At 37.0% G+C, this 19,468-nt stretch overlaps 1 protein-coding gene across 1 annotated transcript; it reads right to left on the bottom strand.

Moving 5' to 3' along the window:
• Nucleotides 1-2,092: 2,092 nt before the first annotated feature.
• LOC150086734 (ileal sodium/bile acid cotransporter-like) lies at nucleotides 2,093-15,591 on the bottom strand. The gene is made up of 6 exons (XM_090371548.1): nucleotides 15,345-15,591; nucleotides 13,042-13,247; nucleotides 7,819-8,023; nucleotides 5,893-6,153; nucleotides 3,725-3,866; nucleotides 2,093-2,933 (listed from the first exon to the last, which is right to left on the bottom strand). The coding sequence occupies exons 1-6, from the start codon at nucleotides 15,519-15,521 to the stop codon at nucleotides 2,836-2,838; spliced, it is 1,089 nt and encodes a 362-aa protein (XP_090227674.1). The 5' UTR covers nucleotides 15,522-15,591; the 3' UTR covers nucleotides 2,093-2,835.
• Between the last annotated feature and the right edge of the window lie 3,877 nt (nucleotides 15,592-19,468).

Here is a 19,468-nt window from a genome sequence, read left to right as displayed (position 1 = left end):
TCAAATTTAATGAAGATATCAACCCTTAACGATTTGGATGGCCTCGACTGTTGCCATCTTCCTCACAGCGATATCCTATTCCTCGTCTGTCACTGTCCCAAGGTCAACACGAATGCAGACTTTAAAAAGTTGCGCCATTTTTCCGACAGTAATCGCTTCTGGACAGATGGAGACGAAATGACCCTGAGCTTCCTGCAACGGATGACCTCGCCCCATTTGAACGCTACAAGCAGAAAACTCAGGTAAAACTGGTGCTTATAGCAGCTGCATACGAAGGGCACGCCAAGGGTGCGAGGTCTTGACATTCTGTAGAACTTCCTTACGGGAGCTCTCGATAGCGATTTTGTTCTGGGAAGGAATGTCGAAAGATATAAAATATTTTCAATAATTTTTACTGGATGGATCCATGAGATGGATGTTTATGTACCACAACTAGATCCAATAAAATTTTACAGTATTGTTTTTGTTACCTAGCTTTTGAGCAATAGTGTAGTTATGGTAGTGAGAAAGTTAAACCGGAACAGTTAACTCAATGGCCCTTGTGGATAACACAGTTGGTATAATCACCTTTTCTCCTCACATCAGCTGGAAAAGACCTGAGTTCTAATCCCCTCAATGACGCGAGGAGTTTTGATGGACCTTTTCGTAATATGGCTGAGATTGTCGGGCTCAGGCGAGGGCGCCATGTTTGTTCCCTCCCAGAAAAACTCAGGTTTTTCATCCAGCAACCAAAATATCGACCAGAGAACACACGAAATTTAAAAACGCACGATTATTATATAGTCAAAAGAAAGCAGATTGAGTAGAATTCACTTCTCGAGTAAAAAATCATAAACCTCGTTATAACGAACTTGCATATAACAAACTCGTGAGATTTTGAGTTCTCTAATTTCGTTACAAGGATGTTTTATAGTATTAACATCTCTTTTTCGAATTAACAAAAGTCGTATATAATATCTTGGTTTGTTCTTCCATTCAAAATCAGTTAATATACACTGTTAGAAAAAAAGTTCACGTAACTGTTTATTATATTCTGACAATAAATACTTCAATTTTTTTTTTTTTTTTTTTTTTGTGCTCATCTGGGTAATTACCTTCACCATTACCACAGTGTTTACAGATAGGACATAAACATCAAAAAAGAGGACGGAACTTGGACAATACTATAATCTAATTCATATTTTTATACAACAAGACATCTATTTCGTTTCCCAGTAGGTGTTTCCAAATATAAAAATACACTGAATTCATTATGAATATTTTTTTTATATATAAAAAACTCATATCTAAGGAATGAACAAATTTAAAAATGTGTACAGTACAGAACTTGTTTGATAATCGATTTTCTAAACACCAATGCTGAATGATAGATGAGTTAAATATTAACCAATCGAAATGAAGTATCTACTTACATAAATAGTCTACTTAAGAGGATGGAAATAACTAAATATAGGAACAATACATTTTCTAAAACAAAAAAAAGGGGGATACACCACGTATTAATTAAAAATTTCAAAGCAACGTTTCGAGTTCTTTGTGAAATTCTTCATCAGGGTCGGTAATCTCCTTTTTTGTAGTTATGTTAACAATACGTTTCTTTCTTGGTGAGGAGGCAACGTACAGTTTATTTTGAACCTCTCCCTGGTACTAAAGAAGATTACAAATGTTCTAGTTCGCAATTGTGTGCGTCTACAGCAAAATACTTACCACTAATCAATAGAAAGTCATAAGAATAGGACTAACACCCTCCCTAAATTATTGTTAAGGACTATAAGAATTGAAAATCGATGAGTCAATGACATTTGCAGTTTACCAATCTGTGTGTTCCTGGCATGGTATGAATGAAAATCTTAGCAAAGACTACAAAAGTTAAAATCACACATACAGTAGGTCATAAAAAATTTTTCGCAGTAAAAAATTAACTTACAAAATGCGTATATATATATATATATATATATATATATATATATATATATATAAAATACGTGTCTATATTATAAACAAAATGTAAAGTTTTTTTTTTTTTCCTTCAAAAAAAATATATAAAAACAAAGGACCTTTTCCTTGGGACTTTGAACCCCAAAATCCTAGGGTGTTTCGATCCACAAGATACAGTTTAATAGTAATATATCCTCTATAAATATTTACCTCCCTGCAGAAACAATGTCCAAGGTTGGACAGTCAATAATAAGCATTTTAAACTATGATTGTGTCTTTTTATCCTTTGGCATCACAGCACTAGGACTTGGCAATTACCATAACAAATCCACTTGCCAAGATAGGTCGATTAGAGGTCTTTAAATTTTCAGTTACTTTAAAATAACTTCCGATCTTTGGTACTGTTCATGATTTAAGCTTTAAAAAAAGGATTTGAACCATAATTAAAATTACATTGTCTTTGTTTAACACCACACCAGTAGACCTGCTGATCACCTGACCACCAAGGTCTAGATGTTGGAGCTCCACAGTCATGCCTGAGGTCAACTATCAATCGCTGTAAGAGTTCTTTGACTATGCAGCAGACACCATGTAACCTTATTGGACAAGCGATGGTCACATGACTTTGGTAGTCATAATTTCAGTAGGTCGAATACGAAGAGGGAAAATTTCACAGTCCAAAAGGCACTGAGTTTTAGGATCCACGAATATCACACTAAATAAACAATATAATGAACAGGATGAAGTCTGTGAGGACGATACGAGTATGTCAATATTATGGACACAGGCCCTGCGAGGATTCAGAAGGACTTCCTTTTAAAATACTTGGACAGTGTGGACAGACCTGGTCCCAAAATCTCGTCGTTACTGTAGTCATGGTGGAACTGAGAGGAGATTTCACACGGAGGACAGTTTATCCTGGATGATTTCGGATGCCATGAAGGATTGGATTTCTTCAGGATTGTCGAACTTCACAAGATCACAAGGTTTATTACCTGTGGAGGAAAAAAAACAGTTTTAACAGTGATATATGAAATAAAAAAGCAGATATGGACAAAGAATTTACTTAATTCTAAGTAGATGCTTTGCGCAAATATGTATCGAGAGATTTTTCATCCAACTGCATAAAACCCCCATTTCTGGATGAAAAGCCGAAGTTTACCTGAGTTAATAGTTACCAAGGATCTTTAATTCGAAGCCATTATGTGACCACAGATTTTATCTTGCTAGTTTTAGCCTTTTTGGATGGTGCGTCTTTCTTATAGACAATGCCTCTTGAAATAATGACATGAAAGCCTGTTTGCGTCCCTATACTAGTATCTTGCATACTTAAAGTTTAAAATAATTGGTCAGCATCAATGGACTGTTCTTGAATTTTTTTCCAGATGAGGCACAAATTTTGAATAAAAATTGGCAACCACCAGAAGTCTTCAGGATATTTAAATCATCTGCGTGATATTTAATATTTTCCACTTAATGGTTGGGAAATTTATTGTTGGACCTTGAAGGGCTACATGAAAAAATGGTCCATACAATGTTGAGGATCATCCCGATTGATATATACAAGAAGTTGTTGAAAGGAAAAGTTAATTAGGACAATATATCAGTTCTGAAAGTACACAGTAATTTAGAACCAAATATCTAGAAACTTCAGATACGTGAAAACTGTTGTCAAAATGGTGAGGGATCAAATCTCAACGTGGTAAGTTAACACAACAACAAAAACAGTTGCAGCTTAATGTTTATACATTGGTGTATTTTACTTGCTAATTAGAGACAAACTTACCATTGAGCTTCTTCTCACAAACTCCTTTGTGGTTTTTAAGATACCTCCTCTTATAGATTTGGTAACTGATACAACATACTGTAACGGTTGTAAGCAATGGAATGGAGTATAACCAAGGAAAAGCCAGCACGTGCCTCTGGACCTAAAGAGAAAATAATAAACAGAGGCTGTGTTATAAATTCCAATTCGTAATCTTGGAAATAACTTTTAATGTTCCCAGTGATCAAAATTACCCTGATTCCTGGTCTGTATTACCTTTTCATACTCCCTTATCACATCCAGCCAGCAAAAGCGTGAAGAATCCCTTATTTTCAACTATCGTCCCATTGTACTCATATTCACCTCAACTCTTTCCAAAGTAAAGGAGAATTCCACCACCTGCCAACTCTTACACTACCTCAGAATCCTCTCCTTCAATCTGGTCAAAGATCAAAGTAAATCTGAAGTCCTTATTTTGTATTTCCATCTGATAATCAATCACCAGTATGGATTAGGCCAATGCCGATCAACTGGTTTACAAACTTCCAGTTTCAAACTCACAGAACCAACTTTTTTTCTTCCTCTTTTATCTGGAACAATCTTCCTCCACTATTCAAGTCCAATGTCCTTAGGGCAAGTATCTTCTCAGCCTTCAATCCTTAAAGGACTCTGAAGTACCATAGGTTCTAACACCTTTCGCATTTGAAGTCACCATAAAAATCTATAAACATTGATTTGTGAATACACTGAGTGGAAATTTTATTGGAACACCAACTCTTTTCTGTTTATACTCCAGGACTCAACCAGGTCAGAGTAATTCACAAGATATAGAAAATACAACAACATTATCGCATTTAGTAGTCAGGCTTTCATGAAATGGAGAGCTCCTTCACTAACAGCAGCTGTCATCTCTTTATTTCCTTTTTATGGAGTAATAAACTTCAGGAGTATCACCATTAAGTAACTGTAAAGGAGAATTCCATCAATAAATCAATGAAAGAATTCAACAGCAAACATAAAAACTACTCCCAATTTCAAACGAAAGAGAAATCTTTTATGGTCTCTCTTTGTTCTTCTACTTAGGTCTACCAATGTACCTCAAAAGGTTTCTGACCTCATACTCATTGAGAATTATGGGAGAAGGAAACTTCGAATAAAATAAACATCACGGAAATTGCAAATTAATATTGGTCAAGGAGAAATATTGACTTTAATAAACAAACAATCATAACGAATGGAAGGTTAGTTCCTTAATCGATGTCACTCTCGAGTAGCCATATTTGAGTTAAATTATCTTGCTAAACACCTTCCACGTAAGTCAACAGTTTGCTACATTTATTCACGAGACAGGGGGTGTTTTCAAAATGTTTTCTTGGGAACAGCTGATAGTAAGACATTAACAGTTCTCTTTCTTTCAAGGTAATCGATATAGTCTTTTGTAGGAGCATAGAAAGAATTCAATTCTGACGCCTTCAGGAGAATACGAGAAATAGAAAATAAATTGTAAGAAGTTTTAAGAACCGGTTTTGCAAGAAAGGCAACTTGTAGAGAGAGATAGATAGAGAGAGAGAAGTAAGACAATTAAGGTTATTTTTTTTATGTTTTTTTGCGTGTATCCGTAAGGCTAATAATATACTAATCATTAAGATCTCTTTCTCTCTTTAACATGATTTCCAACTCAAAACCTATCCTGGTTCACCCCCCCCCCGATGGTAAAAGCCTGAAGGACTAGTAATCGCGCCACCATATGCATACTAAATGAACTAATGACCATATATGCAAATTATTACATAGTTATGCACATAATGCGTGTAATTAGGATACTGGTTTAACAGCATTTACCGTGAATATTTAATAAACACCTGGTGATAGTTGTCTTCTGGGATAGGTAATAAAAGATATCTCTTTCTTTATTTTATTATTTGTTTTTCATATACACTGCCCTTCCATTAATATCCGAACACCTGCATCTACTATTCAGCTTTATTTACAAGAAAACTAATGTGTGTTGAAATTGATTTTTGTTATCAGTTTACTAAATTGATGATCACAACAGAAATGTGAAATACGTGTTATATTTCAATTTTTTTTATTAAAATTAAGGATATTATAAATAAAAATGCAAATGGGATCAGCCTGAAATATAACGTTCTGCGTACATTACCTATTTTTTTTTCTTTCTTTCTTACCTCAATGGGGAATGATAGTGAAATAACTGTCAACGCAGTTCCAATATTTTGGATACTACATTCTATGGCAATTGTCTTTCGTATAGGAGGATTTTGTCGAAAAATCCAAGCCAGACAATATCCAAGAGAAAGGCCTAATGTAGGCAGGACCATTAGTGCCACATAAAATTCCCATCCGATACCATTGAATATGTCTGGAAAGATTATTAATTCCATAGTCTGGCAGATGAAGATGATAGCGAATCCAGCGTAGCTACCGATCTGAAAAATAAATAAATAATAATACAACAAACGGAAATAGAATACTAATAGATATAAGGCAACAGGATAACAATAATAAATAAAGTTAAATACACTGCTTAGACAAAATATTAGTCGGATATTTCGGGAAGACAGTACCACTCTACACAGTCGAATTGTTTGAAGAAGACCCCGACTATATGCGTTATCTGCCTTACCGTTACGCTCCCTGGTGGGAATAATTGGAATATGAGAATGTCCTTAAAAAGAAATCCGCACTCTTTTAGGGTCACCAACATTACCAGAAAGAACTGTGCAGTTCTTGTAGAATCAACTGCATTCTCCAATATTTTGTGATGGTAGTGTATAAAGTGTAGAATGACTATTGATTCTTGAACTAGAAAAAAAAAAGAGTGAAAGGGTTAATGACCTGTAGCTTAGTTTATATGTAGGAGAAAGCACTTTAAATGCCTCCTATTTCTACTTTTCATCCGTTAGTGGTTCCTTTTGAGTGTTTCCATTTCGGGAATATGTTGGTGGTTGGATCTCGATGGATAAATCTGTTGTTTTTAGGGAGATAAAAGAGGAAACTTTCAAATCCCAGACTGTCTGTCTGTCTGACCTTCGAATGTGGAACATACCGAAAATAGGTTACATTTAGATGCACGTCAACCGTTGGAGTTGATCCGGGACGCGATACAAGCTAGGTCTGATGAATAACGATGCCAAGGACGTTGGAGATCAAATAATGAAATTGTACTTAGGGGTTGTTTGGTTGATGTTTTTAATTAAATGGTTCAGCAACTTTGAACGTAGATTTTGGGTGGAAATTTTTATTTCCTTCTAGTAAATCACTTAAAAGACCTTTTCAATTTGGTGTCAAGCGAAAGGTTAATATCCCTAATTGAAGGAAGGGTGTTTTTTTGTTTTGTTTTAGGAAACAGTAAACAAAATCCATGTATTTTTGGAGTGTTAGTGTATATACGTTCTACTTTCGTTAAGCCTAATCTGTAAGTTAGGAAGGTTTCGTGATTATCAAACTTCAAAGAGAAATTAATATTCTTGTCCAATCTTGAAGGATGGTGTTTCCAATGCACGTAGGTCTTCAGGCAATGCTTGGTTGATTAAAGAACTGATTAAATTATGCAATGAAATGCACACGTGCGTACTTGAATAAAAATAGTATGCGCAGTGAGCGAATATTGTGAAATCATAGCATGAGTGTCAGTTGAAAACATCTGGGAAGCTTTGGAACTTTTTTTTTTTTTACATATGATTTACATAAGAGTGTTTTAAAAGCGTGTTTTGGTAGTGAGTTTTGTCATATATAACAAAAGAATAATTGTCAGATTTATATTGGCCCGTTTTCGCTCTAAAAGGCCTAAATGTAAAATTTCCTGAAAATCCATTTAGTGAGAGTCCAGTTATTACATGCCAACGGACAGACGGACAAAAAATAATAATTCTTGGATTTCTGTTGGTCCTATTTTAATGAAATTTGGGTGACTGTGCAAATCAACACAATGCAATTCTGTAACTTCTAATTAGTAATATTTAATGAAATTAATTAAACTTAATTTATTTGAATAATTACTTTATTAATAATAATTAATAATAGTTTCATAAAAATTTATTAATAATCATTCATTTTGATTATATTGAGTGAATCCTAAAACTCTTTTTTACCTTGGTGATATTTGCTGCTATTTTTTGCTGTTTCCATCTCATTAGCATACCTCCACCGACAGGTGTCGTGACTGCTGCCAGTGATAACGCCATCTTGCTGTAAGGAATAATGACTTTGTCCGTTTGTAAGGTGTGACCGTAGAGCCACATGTTGAAAGGCATCATTCCCAAAGCCACCACAGTAGAACACGTAGTCATGGTTACGCTGCAATAATAGAAATGAGGAAAAAAAGTTTTGTTAATGACCATTAAGGAAACACAGAAAATGCATTAAGACCGTAATGAGCCATAACAAGAGAGAAGGCTTTCGCGTTGTCTGCTAAGTTATATTCGAAAAGTCGCTCTAAAAAGGCATAAAATTTCCTGAAAATTCAGTGAGAGTCGAGTTATTACATGCGGACGGACGGACGGACGGACAAAAAATACTAAGCGTTATAGATTGACAGTTGCCAATTTTCGAATGGTTTTGTTTGATAGTTCATTTTTAGTGATTATAAATCCGTGCAAAGTTTTTGATTTTCGCAGGGCACCGTTTAAGTTTCTTAGGAAAAAGTTCAATGGGCAAAATATGTCTAAGTATTTGTTATTCAAAAGGTGTTTGAAATAATATAAACTAATGCTATTAGTCTTCTGTCTAGCAAACATAAAAAAAAGCACAAATAGGTAAGAGAATGAAGAAATAAAAATAAAAAAAAAACGCTCACGAAGTGAGTGAAGCATTAAAATTCCGACCTCAATTTCTTCGCTGCAAATACGCAGATTTTGTAAGTGTAGTCAGGTTACAAAGAATTTGTTATACCTCCAAGTGGGGGTCTTGTGTCGTAGAATGTGATTAAACGTGCCGTTTCCTAGGGCAAATGAAACCAATTACATTTAAACAAAGTCTCATAAGCCTGTCGCCATAAGCAGATCAAAATAAAACGAATTTCTACAGGAAGGAGATACTATTAACCATCACACAACGAAGAAAGTAAAACTACAGAGCTGATTTAAAAAAAAAAACTAGAAATACGATATTGTGAGCCGTGATCTTAACTGAAAAAAAAAAAAAAAAATCCACTCAGTCTAGGCATTTATTTTTGATGTTAGGCCTAACTAAGCCTACTCTGTCATTAGTTAAGCTACTTTTTATTTCATCATTCCATACAATCCCAGTTTTTCAATAATCCGAATTTTCTTTTGTCCCGGTTACTTCGGATTATCGAGACTACTAAATTCCCGGTTAAAAAATTCAAATATTGCGGTAAATCATGTTATATCTGAAGTTTCTAATAACTTCTGTATTTATTTCTAATCTCTAATTTTTTATTCATTTAATTAAAAATTTAAATTTATTTTTTTTCTTCGTGAGATGGAACATAATCAGTAACACAACAAATGACGTCATGATAGAATAAAAGTTTTATTTATTTCCCCCGAATGTAATTATTATTGAAATTCTGTTTGCACGGTATGCACGTGGTATTTAAAGTCATATAAATGAGCAATACGGCTTCGTTTCTGCACCAATCCCTTTTTAGGTTATCCTCACCTTGGGCTAATAATTTATAAGGAATTTACGTAGTGTTCCATCATAATTTCTAAAACCGAAACATGTAATATTGTGCGTTGCTCAGATTACTCACGTGTCACGAAATATCTGTGTCACTCACAAAATATGCAAGATTCACTGGTTGTAGAGTGAAATTCATCTCACGTGATAACAACTCACTTTACAAATACCCTATATAGACCTGAATAGATCGATATTATAAACATATCAACCATTTGCTAAACCTAAATATTTTCTATTCATTCACTATCCACAAGCGAACTTCATGCTGGGTAAACTGGATGTGATGAAGTGTGAACGTCCTCAATGCATATCATTATTGTTTTTATGCCGGGGAAGACCAATTCCTTCAACTATCGGAATTTCTCGCATAAGGAATACCTTCAGCAGGTATTTACAGCTCTATTTCCCAAAATGCTACATTAATTCAATATCTGACTTTGTATAGTCGTCTGATAAAAGCTGTTTCTTTTGTTCTTCGCTTTTCTATCACTTTGAACTAGTCTTTCCTCTATTTCGCAACCGCTCTGTTCATTGACCATATGGGAAATTACCGCGTTTCCTTGAATGTATAGTCTTAAATAACGCGGTATACATATCGTCTGTTGTTGCCCAAGTACTTGATCTGGCCCCGGGGAAAGCAGGAAATGCTACTGGAATAACCAACACAATAACCAGCACGAAAAATCATTTAGCTTCTGATTAAAGGAGTTCTCTAATTTCTATCAACGGGGAAACCCCAGTCTTGTTTTTTCCATAACATTCCTTCTTAAAACCAAAGATGCAATGACTTCTTTGAAAAAACGGCATTTAAGATTTTAGTAGAAACTTACAGAATAGCAATTTTCGGTTAATAGGCCTAAACCGCAGATTTAGGCCTATTAACCGAAAAACTGCAAAATATTCCACCTATACCAAAGAAAATCATTTAGCTTCTGATTAAAGGAGTTCCCTAATTTCTATCAACGGGAAAACCCCAGTCTTGTTTTTTCATAACATTTCTTCTGAAAACCAAAGATGCAATGACTTCTTTGAAAAAACGGCATTAAGATTTTAATAGAAAGTTACAGAATAGAAATTTTCGGTTAATAGACCTAAATCGCAGCCTAAATTTGCGATTTAGGCCTATTAACCGAAAAATTGCAAACTATTCCACCTATATGGTTATATATCTGGATACCAAAGATTTATTAATAAATTCGAGATTAATAGTCCAGTCGGCCCGTTTCTGGGATACAAAGCTGTAAATATCTGAAGTTCTGTTTTCATATATTAATAACTAAAAAGCCCAATAAACGTTTTTGTTATAAAACTAAATAAAAGCCTTTTGTTTTACAAAAAGACAGACTGGCCTTCACTGCACTGACCAACTACTGAGTGCCTGCATAACAGATTAAGAAACATTGATGTAAACTCTTAAAATGAGCAAAGTATTCTGGACCCATTTTTCTTTGTTTTAATTAAGAAGTCTATTTTCCTTTGTGGCTATGAGCAAGGACAGGTATCTGACACACCAATTAAAGATAGCAAAGTTAGAATGCTGAGAAAAAAAATACAGTCAGATGAGAGAGTTTTCATGAAAAAAAAGAAGTCTGAAAGCGTTCTTAGGATATAGATAAGTATTTTCCCGTTTTTATTGATCCCAATTACAGTCAGTGGCAGAAATGGCTGCTACTCGAGACGCTGATTATCACTTAGACTTAATGGTTGTGCAGGGTCTCTTATTAAGCCTAATTTTCACGATTTAGAAAGTCAGCAAGAGTGACATTAAAGATTGAAGGAGGAAGTATGTTTTTGATGGTGTTGAAGATAATATCAGAAGTTGTGTTGTGACACTGCTGTTGTAATAGGTTATTCGTTTGGTCATAAGGAAGGCGGATCGCAATAGAGAAGAATTAAATACGCTGACATAATACCCTGGAGGGGTAAAGACCAAAGTGGGGAGATTGGTGATGTAAAAGGTAACGTTTTTGTCAAGGTAGTGGATGAGATAAGTAGAAGGACAATATACGAATGCAATATGAACAAGCAGTCGTTTAGATAAGAAAGGTTTGTGTGCGAATTAAAATGACTGGAAGAATGTAGTTTATCTATTTCAGCAAATCAAAGGGACAGGATCCCCTCCTCAGTGAGTTGTTCCGGGTTTTTCATCCCGCACAACTTTAAAGTCAGTCTTTGTCATGAACATTGTATAAAGTGTAAAGCATCGTGTTGTTGGCGCTGAAAATATTCCCAAATATCGTTTTGGATGCTCGTGGGTAATGAATTTTATCTTTCTTACTTTCCTGGTGTTTTTTTCAACTTAGCGAAGGGGTAAAAAGCACAGGGGAGAAAATCTGATGAATAAGTACTATGATCAAGACGTGTGGTTACTTTTGGGAAAAGATGAATTAGAGAAAACATGTGGTGAGCTGGTGCATTGTCGTGGTGCGGAATTTTTCATTTCCTCCAACTCGTTAAAAATGAATTTAATTTTTTTTGTTTGGTTTTAAAATGGCCGCTTATTTTTCGATAAATAAATAGATAAAAGAATGAATTGTTTTCCATTCGGTAGCTAGCAGGAACAGATCCAGTTCTTGCGCAAATATTTCTAGTGCATGATGAAACTTATCACCGTAGGGAACGAGATTAATAACCCATGGAAGCTTCAAAATAATTAGTTTCATTACTTCATAATAATTCCTTTCAGGAGTTCTTATCCTGCTTTCTACGATACATCATCTGGGTTAACATATTAATCAAAAAGAAGTGCGAGAGAGAGAGAGAGAGAGAGAGAGAGAGAGAGAGAGAGAGAGTGCAAGAAGCAGAAAGCGAAAACGAAATAAAAGCGCAAAACTAGTTGAAAAAGAGAGAGAGAGAGAGAGAGAGAGAGAGAGAGAGTGTGAGAGAGACGCTGCGTTCGATGATGTGTTACAAATGACCTAAATAGGTAGTTACGAGTGTGGTCGATACACGTGCACACGAAGGCAGTCAGCACACGTGAGATGAATATGTATGAGAAAAATGCAAATAAACAGGTCAGGTGTTTAATTGTCTGGCTGCAAATGACTAGCATAGCAGACAGATTGGAAAGCCGGCAACGATCGTGAAACATGGGGAAGGGCAGAAAATATATCACTGACTGGGTTCAAGTACGATATATTTGTTGTGTGTGATCTAGGATACAACGCCGAACTATCCAGGTCAAGAAACAAGAAGGGATCGGGGCATTTTTGTGTCTTCTTACCGTTTTCACGGAAAGGCAGAGTGCATGAATCCTAAATTTCTTGAAAAGGCAGTGCCTGCATCCTAAATTTCTTGAAAAGGCAGTGCCTGCATCTCTAAATTTCTTTTTTTTAAAAAATAGGTAGAATATCTGCATCTTTAAATTTCTTTAAAAAAAAAAAAAAAAAAAAGGCAAAGATGGGAGCATTCTGCCTTTCCATGATTAGTGGCCAGTAAAAAGAACAACAGCAAAAAAAGAAAAACATTTAAGTCTTTGTTGCAACAGTTTCTCTATTAACTACATCTTAAACTATTGTTATATAAAAGGGGAAGGAGTGTGTGAATGGCGTCCCAAAACGATCTATTGTTTGACAGTTAATTTCGCAATTGGGTTTGCCTTGAACTGCACACAAATTTAAACACACTTTTCTAAATGGGAGAGCATTAAAAAAGAAAAGTGAGCCTACCTGAGTGAGACATCCCCGTCGCAGAAATAGGTGAATATATTAGAAGTAACGCCACCTGGGCTGCAGGCCAGAACTAGCATGCCTGTGGCGTACAGAGGATCGAGTTTTAGGAGCAGAATCAAGCAATAGGCAGCCACAGGCAGAAGGATGAACTGACTGGTCATTCCAATGCACACCCCAACTGGTCGACGGACGTGCTGCCATACCTGAAACAGAAAAAACGCACTCAGTTTATATCACTTGCGTCTTTCTTTCTTTCCCCCTTTCTATCTCCCAGTCTTCTCTATCACATTCGATCTCACTCGCAATCTCTCTTGATCCCTCTTTCTTTCGCTCTCTGTTTCATTTCTTACTCTCTTGAGATCTCTCTTTCAGTGTCTTTCCCTGAATCTGTTTCTCTCTCTCTCTCTCTCTCTCTCTCTTGCTTTTTGCTTTCTATCGCTCCTCCCTCTTGCAGTCTTCTTTCACTCTATCTCTTTCTCCCTTTCCCCTTCTCAGTCTTTCTTTGTCGCCCCTTCTGTGTCCTTCAGACTTCTTTCTGTATCTTTTCCTGTTTCTTTCTATTTCCCCCTTTCTTTTTCATTTCTCCCTCTCTGTCTTTCTCTCTATCTCTCTTTCGGTCTTCATTAACTCTATCTCTTTCTTTCCCCTTTCTTTCTCATTTCTCCCTCTGTCCTCTGTTTTTCTTTCAATCTATGTCTTTCTGTTTGTGTTTCACTCTTGTCTTCTCTGAATTTGACTGCCCTCTCTTTCTCTCGAAGTGTCTGCCTCTCTCTCTCTCAGCCTCTTCCAGCCTTTCTCTCTTTCAATTTGGCTCTTTTTGTTATTTCTTTGAATCTTTCGTCCTGTGTGTTTCTCTGAATCTCTCTTTGTTTTTTCTGTCTCTTTCTTTCCTTTCTCCTTTCACTCTCTCTCTCTTTTTCTCTTTCAGCCTATTTTTCAACCCCCTTCAGCCTATCTTTCAACCTCTTTCAGCCTCTCTCTCTGTCTCTATGTTGTTTCTCTGAATCTTTCTTTGTCTTTCTTTCTTTCTTTTTTCCCTCTCTTTCTTTCCTTTCTCTTTTCTCTCTCTCTCTTTTCACTCTTTCCCTTTCTTTCGGTATGTCTCTCTCTCTCTCATTGTCTTTCTTTTTTTTTCGGTCTGTCTCTCTCTGTAATTCTTTCAGTCTCTCTCTCTCTCTCTTTCCTTCTCTTTTCACTCTTTCCCTTTCTTTGTCTTTTTTTCGGTATGTCTCTCTCTCTCTCTCTTTGTCTTTCTTTTTTTCGGTCTGTATCTCTCTTTGTCATTCTTTCGATCTGTCTCTTTCTCTCTCTTTATCTTTCTTCCAGTATCTCTTTGTCTTTCTTTCAGTCTGTCTCTGTCTTTCTCTGAATCTCCCTATCTCTTTCTTTCTTCATTCTCTCTTTCTTTTTTTTCTTTCTATTCTCTCTCTCTCTTTCTTTTTTTCCTTTCTACTTTCTCTCTCTGACTCTCATTCTGTTCTCTCTCTCTCTCTCTGGCTTTGTTTCTGTCTGTATTAGTCTTCTCGTTGTCTTTTTTTCTATTTTCTCTCTCTCTCTCTTTCTGTCTGTATTAGTCTTCGCTTTGTCTCTCTCTCTCTCTCTCTCTTAGTTTCCCTTTGTATCGATACCGGATAACAACGGTGAACTGGTAGAGATAATCCCTAGATCTCTAGATAACTCTTACTACACACACAAAATGTACGCTAAGAAACACGCTTTGACTTTCTCCTTAGTGAGTACATAAACCTAGGTTCGACACTGATATACTAGTAAATAAAATTATCAGGTTTAAATATAATTATCAAGCTTAAATACAATTATCGAGATTTAATACACCATTTTAATACGAACTTATGATTGAAATATAAATACAGAGAGTAAAGCAAATATATTAACAGGACAGCTTAGGCCATGAGGTGTCGGCGTAATTTCACTTTTGTTCCAGAAAGGATGAAAAAACCAGTTTATCTTCACCTAAAAAGGTCTCGTTCGGGACTCGAACCCACATCTTCCCTACTTCAAACTTCCAATAAATCGATTACTCGCACGCACTCAATCAGATAAATCCACCGGCAGAAATATCAATCTTCGCTTTAAATTCCACTAAACGAGGATTAACGAATCTTCGAAAATAAAGATTAAGAAGCAGAAGATGAGGTTAATGACATACAAAATGAGGTGGACAGTGAAAGTTAAACATTTATTGACCTACAAATAGTGCATTAATCCAGTAAATAAAACTACCGTGGTGGATAAGAACCGGTTCCGAGATCAAGTTATATTAAGTGAGCTAATCTTACCTCTCCGATCGTAATGTGACATCCCATGGCAAACATGACAAGCACCAGAAGAATGACGATCAACACATCGTGGGCCAATTTCAGAGCTGGAGAGTAATTAACAGCAGCCAGAGGCGAGTCCAGGTGGGTGCCATTATCGGACAAGTTCCGAAACGGGTCGGTGTAGTTAAGCTCCATGTCACAGCCGGTATAGAGGAGCAGAAGACAGGTGAGTGTTAACTGCAGAAGTCTGCCACGACTAAATGGTCGTCTGAGGAAGGATTTCCGTATACAACTCGACCTTCACTCTTTGCCATCGAGAGGGAGGAGTTTAGATGTCTTATTACGTCACAACTCATTAACAACTTGTTACACTAGTGACCTCTCTTTGCGTTGGCTACCAGGTAGGTAACAGGACAATTTAGCAGCCCCCCTTCCCCCTAATAAAGGGTACTTCGCCTTTGCTGTGACGTCGAAGGGGAAACAGCTGTAAGGCACCAAACAAAATGGAGATTTTTACTCCGAACAAAAGGCCTATGACGTGGTAATTTCTTTAAAAAGAAACCTAAACAAAAACACGTTGGTGATTGGTGGCGAACGTTATAACTGGTTTGGGGATAGGTGGGGGAGGTTAGGGGGAGGGGGAGGTGATTAATAAAACCCCAGAGAATACCGCTACTCCCTGACTCAGTCATCATACAAAGCATTTTCATTTTACTGACCTCCTAGCTAACAATATAGGCCAACTTCCTGATCTGCGCAGTCATGTGGAATCAACTTAGTACCACCAATTTTTAAAAATCAGATTCCGATACAAGTGACTGGTACAGCAGCCGATGTTTCGAAATTCTTAGCCTCCCTCCCTCCCCCCTGCGCATACTACAAATTACGGTTCTGCTCCAGGAAACAACCGAAAGGGGAGAAAGGTGGAAGGGGGAGGGAGGAGAAAGTTAAACCACCCTGTGAATCATACTTGTCAATAAATTGGTTTTCTGAGTAGTTTCAGTTTAAGGCCATGGACTTCCCCCACTATCTCAAGGCTTTCGTAAGAAAGGGGGGGGGTTGGAGAAAAAAGGAGGGGGATGATTTTTCGAAGTCTGTTGTACGGTTGTGACGTGTAAACAGACTATGTCAGGGTTGGCGAGATAACACTGACCCCCTTTAAAGTTACTGAGAACAAAGGAGGTGCTTTATCTGTGAGTACGTGTCTTTTTTTTTTTATTATCTTCTGTTGTTTTTACCTCTGTGGGATTAATCCCTTAATCCCACTGGGACTTTCTTTAGGATGTAAAAATATTCCATGATTTATCTTTCGTTCTTACATCTATTTTACCAACCGGTCATTCTCTCATAGTAACGTGCAGCTAGGGAGAAAGTTTCTCATATAACGCGTCCATTAACCCCGCGTTATTTCTATAAGTCGTTTGGTATTGCACCACCGAGGTGGTTGTTCTGGTTGAAATTAGTTATCAGGGAAAAGGCAATCGCATTTAAACTCACTGTTGTGTTTCCTGAACGTAAATATCTTTGATTTTGGTGCAATACTGAGGCAACTCATTGCGATAACAAAATATCAGTGACGTTACTGAAAATACTAGTTCGTTTTGTAGTACACAGCGATAACTGCCTTTTATTTGTGGTATAATACCGAAGCAACTCGTTGCGACGATGTTTATAACGAAATATTAGTGTCTTTACTGAAAGTGATGTTAATTTGTAGTACATTACCGGAGCAACTCATTGTCATGATGTTTATTGTTATTATTATTAGTAGTATTATTACTCATATGATGAAAGGAAGCCTGACCCTTATGCTGCACCAGCCAAAAAAAATTTCCCGAGTTACCCTGAGAGAGAGAGAGAGAGACAGAGAGGGGAATCACCAAGAAAGAGTAGGATGATGATATCCAGCTCAGGACCCTGGGTTTGCCAAGCCCATACTCACCAGATGTGAGCCTCTGGGATTAAAAGAAATATTACCGACGTTACTGAAAATTACGTTTATTTGTGGTACAATACCAGAGAAACTCGTTATGACGATGTCATAACGAGAAATTAGTGACAATACTCGTTCGTTTTATAGTACACAAACAAAACTTTTTTTTTTTTTTTATGTAAACCCCAAATACGAGAGGTATTAGAACCTCCAGTACTTAGAACGGTGCTTGGGTTGGAGGTTGAGAAGACGAAAGAAGATATTTGTTGACATTGGACTTGAGCTTCTGTAGATTGTAATTTTCAGGAAATACGTATGAAGGAAGGTTGTTCCAGAAAACGGCAGTTGAATGAATAAATGAGGAAGATGAAAAGTTGGTTCTGTGGGTTTGAACTTGGACAGTAAATGGATGTTGACTGGTTGCGGCACGTGTTCGGACTGTTTTGAAAGAGAGAGCGGGAATTATAGAAGCCAATTCAGAAGAACAGTGCCCATGGAAGTATCTGTAGAAGAGGCATGCAGCAGAAACAGTACGTCTATGAGAAAGCGAGTGGAGAGACTCTGTTAGAGATGAATCATTAATTAACCTAACTGCCCTCTTCTGAATGGAATCAAGAAGCCTGAGAGAGGTTTTGGGGGCACCACCCCAGATGTGGGAACAATATTCCATGGCAGGACGGATTTGCGATTTATACAGAGTGAGCAGCTGTTTGGGAGAAAAGTAACGCCGAGAGCGAAAGAGAAAACCAAGTTTTTTTAGTTGCAGAGGAAGCAATATTTGTAATGTGCTTGTGCCAAGAGAGATTAGAAGTCAGGGTAATCCCCAAAAGAGATATATCATTTTGCCTAGAAATCGGAGTGTCACTACAGATAAGCATAGGAGCAGAAGAATCCTTTTTGCGAGATATAAGACAAGACTGAGTTTTAGAAGGGTTGAAATCAACTAAGTTGTCTTTGCCCCACTGGAGAATTACCTGAAGATCGGCATTTAAGGAATTGGTACCAGATTTTCGAGAACTTGAAGCTGATTTAGCAAGACAAGGTTTCTCAAAATGGAAAGTGGAATGCTATCATCGGCAAAACTATGGATAGGATTTCCAGTCAATGGAAGAAGGTCATTAATATACAAGAGGAAAAGAGTGGGGAAAGAACTGAACCTTGGGGGACATCGGCATTAGTGGAGAAGTTAGAAGACAGAGAGCCATCTACCATCACCCTCGGTGAGCGATCAGAGAGAAAACTGGATAACCAATTACTAAAAACAGTTGGCAAACCATAAGATGGAAGCGTGTTTAGAAGACCTTTATGCCAAACACGATCGAAAGCCTTTGAGATGTCAAGAGCAACTACTCGTGTTTCACCAAACCTTTCCATTGAATTAGTCCATAAATGGGTAACATAAGCCAGAATATCACCAGTGGATCGACACTGACGGAATCCATACTGGTGATCGTTGATCACACGGAAGGTTTCTAGGTGGTTTAAGAGTTGGCGGTTAATTGATTTCTCCATTACTTTAGAGAGAGTAGAAGTAATTGCAATGGGACGATAATTGGATGGGAGGGATTTGTCACCCTTTTTAGGAACTGGCTGGATATGAGCAAATTTCCAAGCAGAAGGAAAAACACCTTTGGAATAAGAAAGTGAAAAAAGGCGGCAAAGAATAGGAGTAAGTTCAGGAGCACAGGTTTTGAGAACAAGTGGAGAAATACCATCGGGACCTGGAGCTTTCTTAGCATCAAGATTCTTCAAAATCCTTCTGATATCCTTTTGACGGAAGACCACAGGAGGCATTGAATGGAGCGTGTTGGGAATGGTTGAATGTGTTTTACCAAGATCATTAATACATGAGTTGGAAGAAAAATGGGATGCTAGCAGGTCAGCTTTATCCTTGGCTGAAGTGACAACAGAACCATCTGGTTTGGACAGAGGTGGGAGCAGAGATGGGCAAAAGTTGCGGCCAATAGCTTTGGCAAGAGACCAGAATGCTCGGCTACCATTAGGGAAAGAAGCAAGTTTTCTACTCTTAGCCTGTTCAAACTCTAGTTTGGACTGATTAATAACTGCTTTACAATTGTTGCGAACTTTGGTGTAGGCAGAAAATGAAACTGAAGAATTAGAAACAAGCCAATTACGATATGCAACATTCTTCTCTTGAACAGCCTTAGCACATTTATTAGGTCCTTGAGGTTTTCACAGACATTCTCTC

Source organism: Mastigoproctus giganteus, chromosome 4 (genome assembly GCF_048544385.1).
Source record: "Mastigoproctus giganteus isolate SK-2022 chromosome 4, ASM4854438v1, whole genome shotgun sequence".
In the NCBI taxonomy this organism is placed as follows: Eukaryota; Metazoa; Arthropoda; class Arachnida; order Uropygi; family Thelyphonidae; genus Mastigoproctus; species Mastigoproctus giganteus.
The sequence above is the reverse complement of the archived record's forward strand: the minus strand, read 5'-3'. Positions and strand labels throughout refer to the sequence as shown.

Coding starts and splice junctions, on each gene's coding strand:
- LOC150086734 (XM_090371548.1), bottom strand. CDS start 15,521: ATGGAGCTTAACTACACCGACCCGTTTCGGAACTTGTCCGATAATGGC. Junction 13,248..15,344: donor GTCACATTACGATCGGAGAG/GTAAGATTAGCT, acceptor TTTCTGTTTCAG/GTATGGCAGCACGTCCGTCG. Junction 6,154..7,818: donor TAGCAGCAAATATCACCAAG/GTAAAAAAGAGT, acceptor TTTATTTTTCAG/ATCGGTAGCTACGCTGGATT.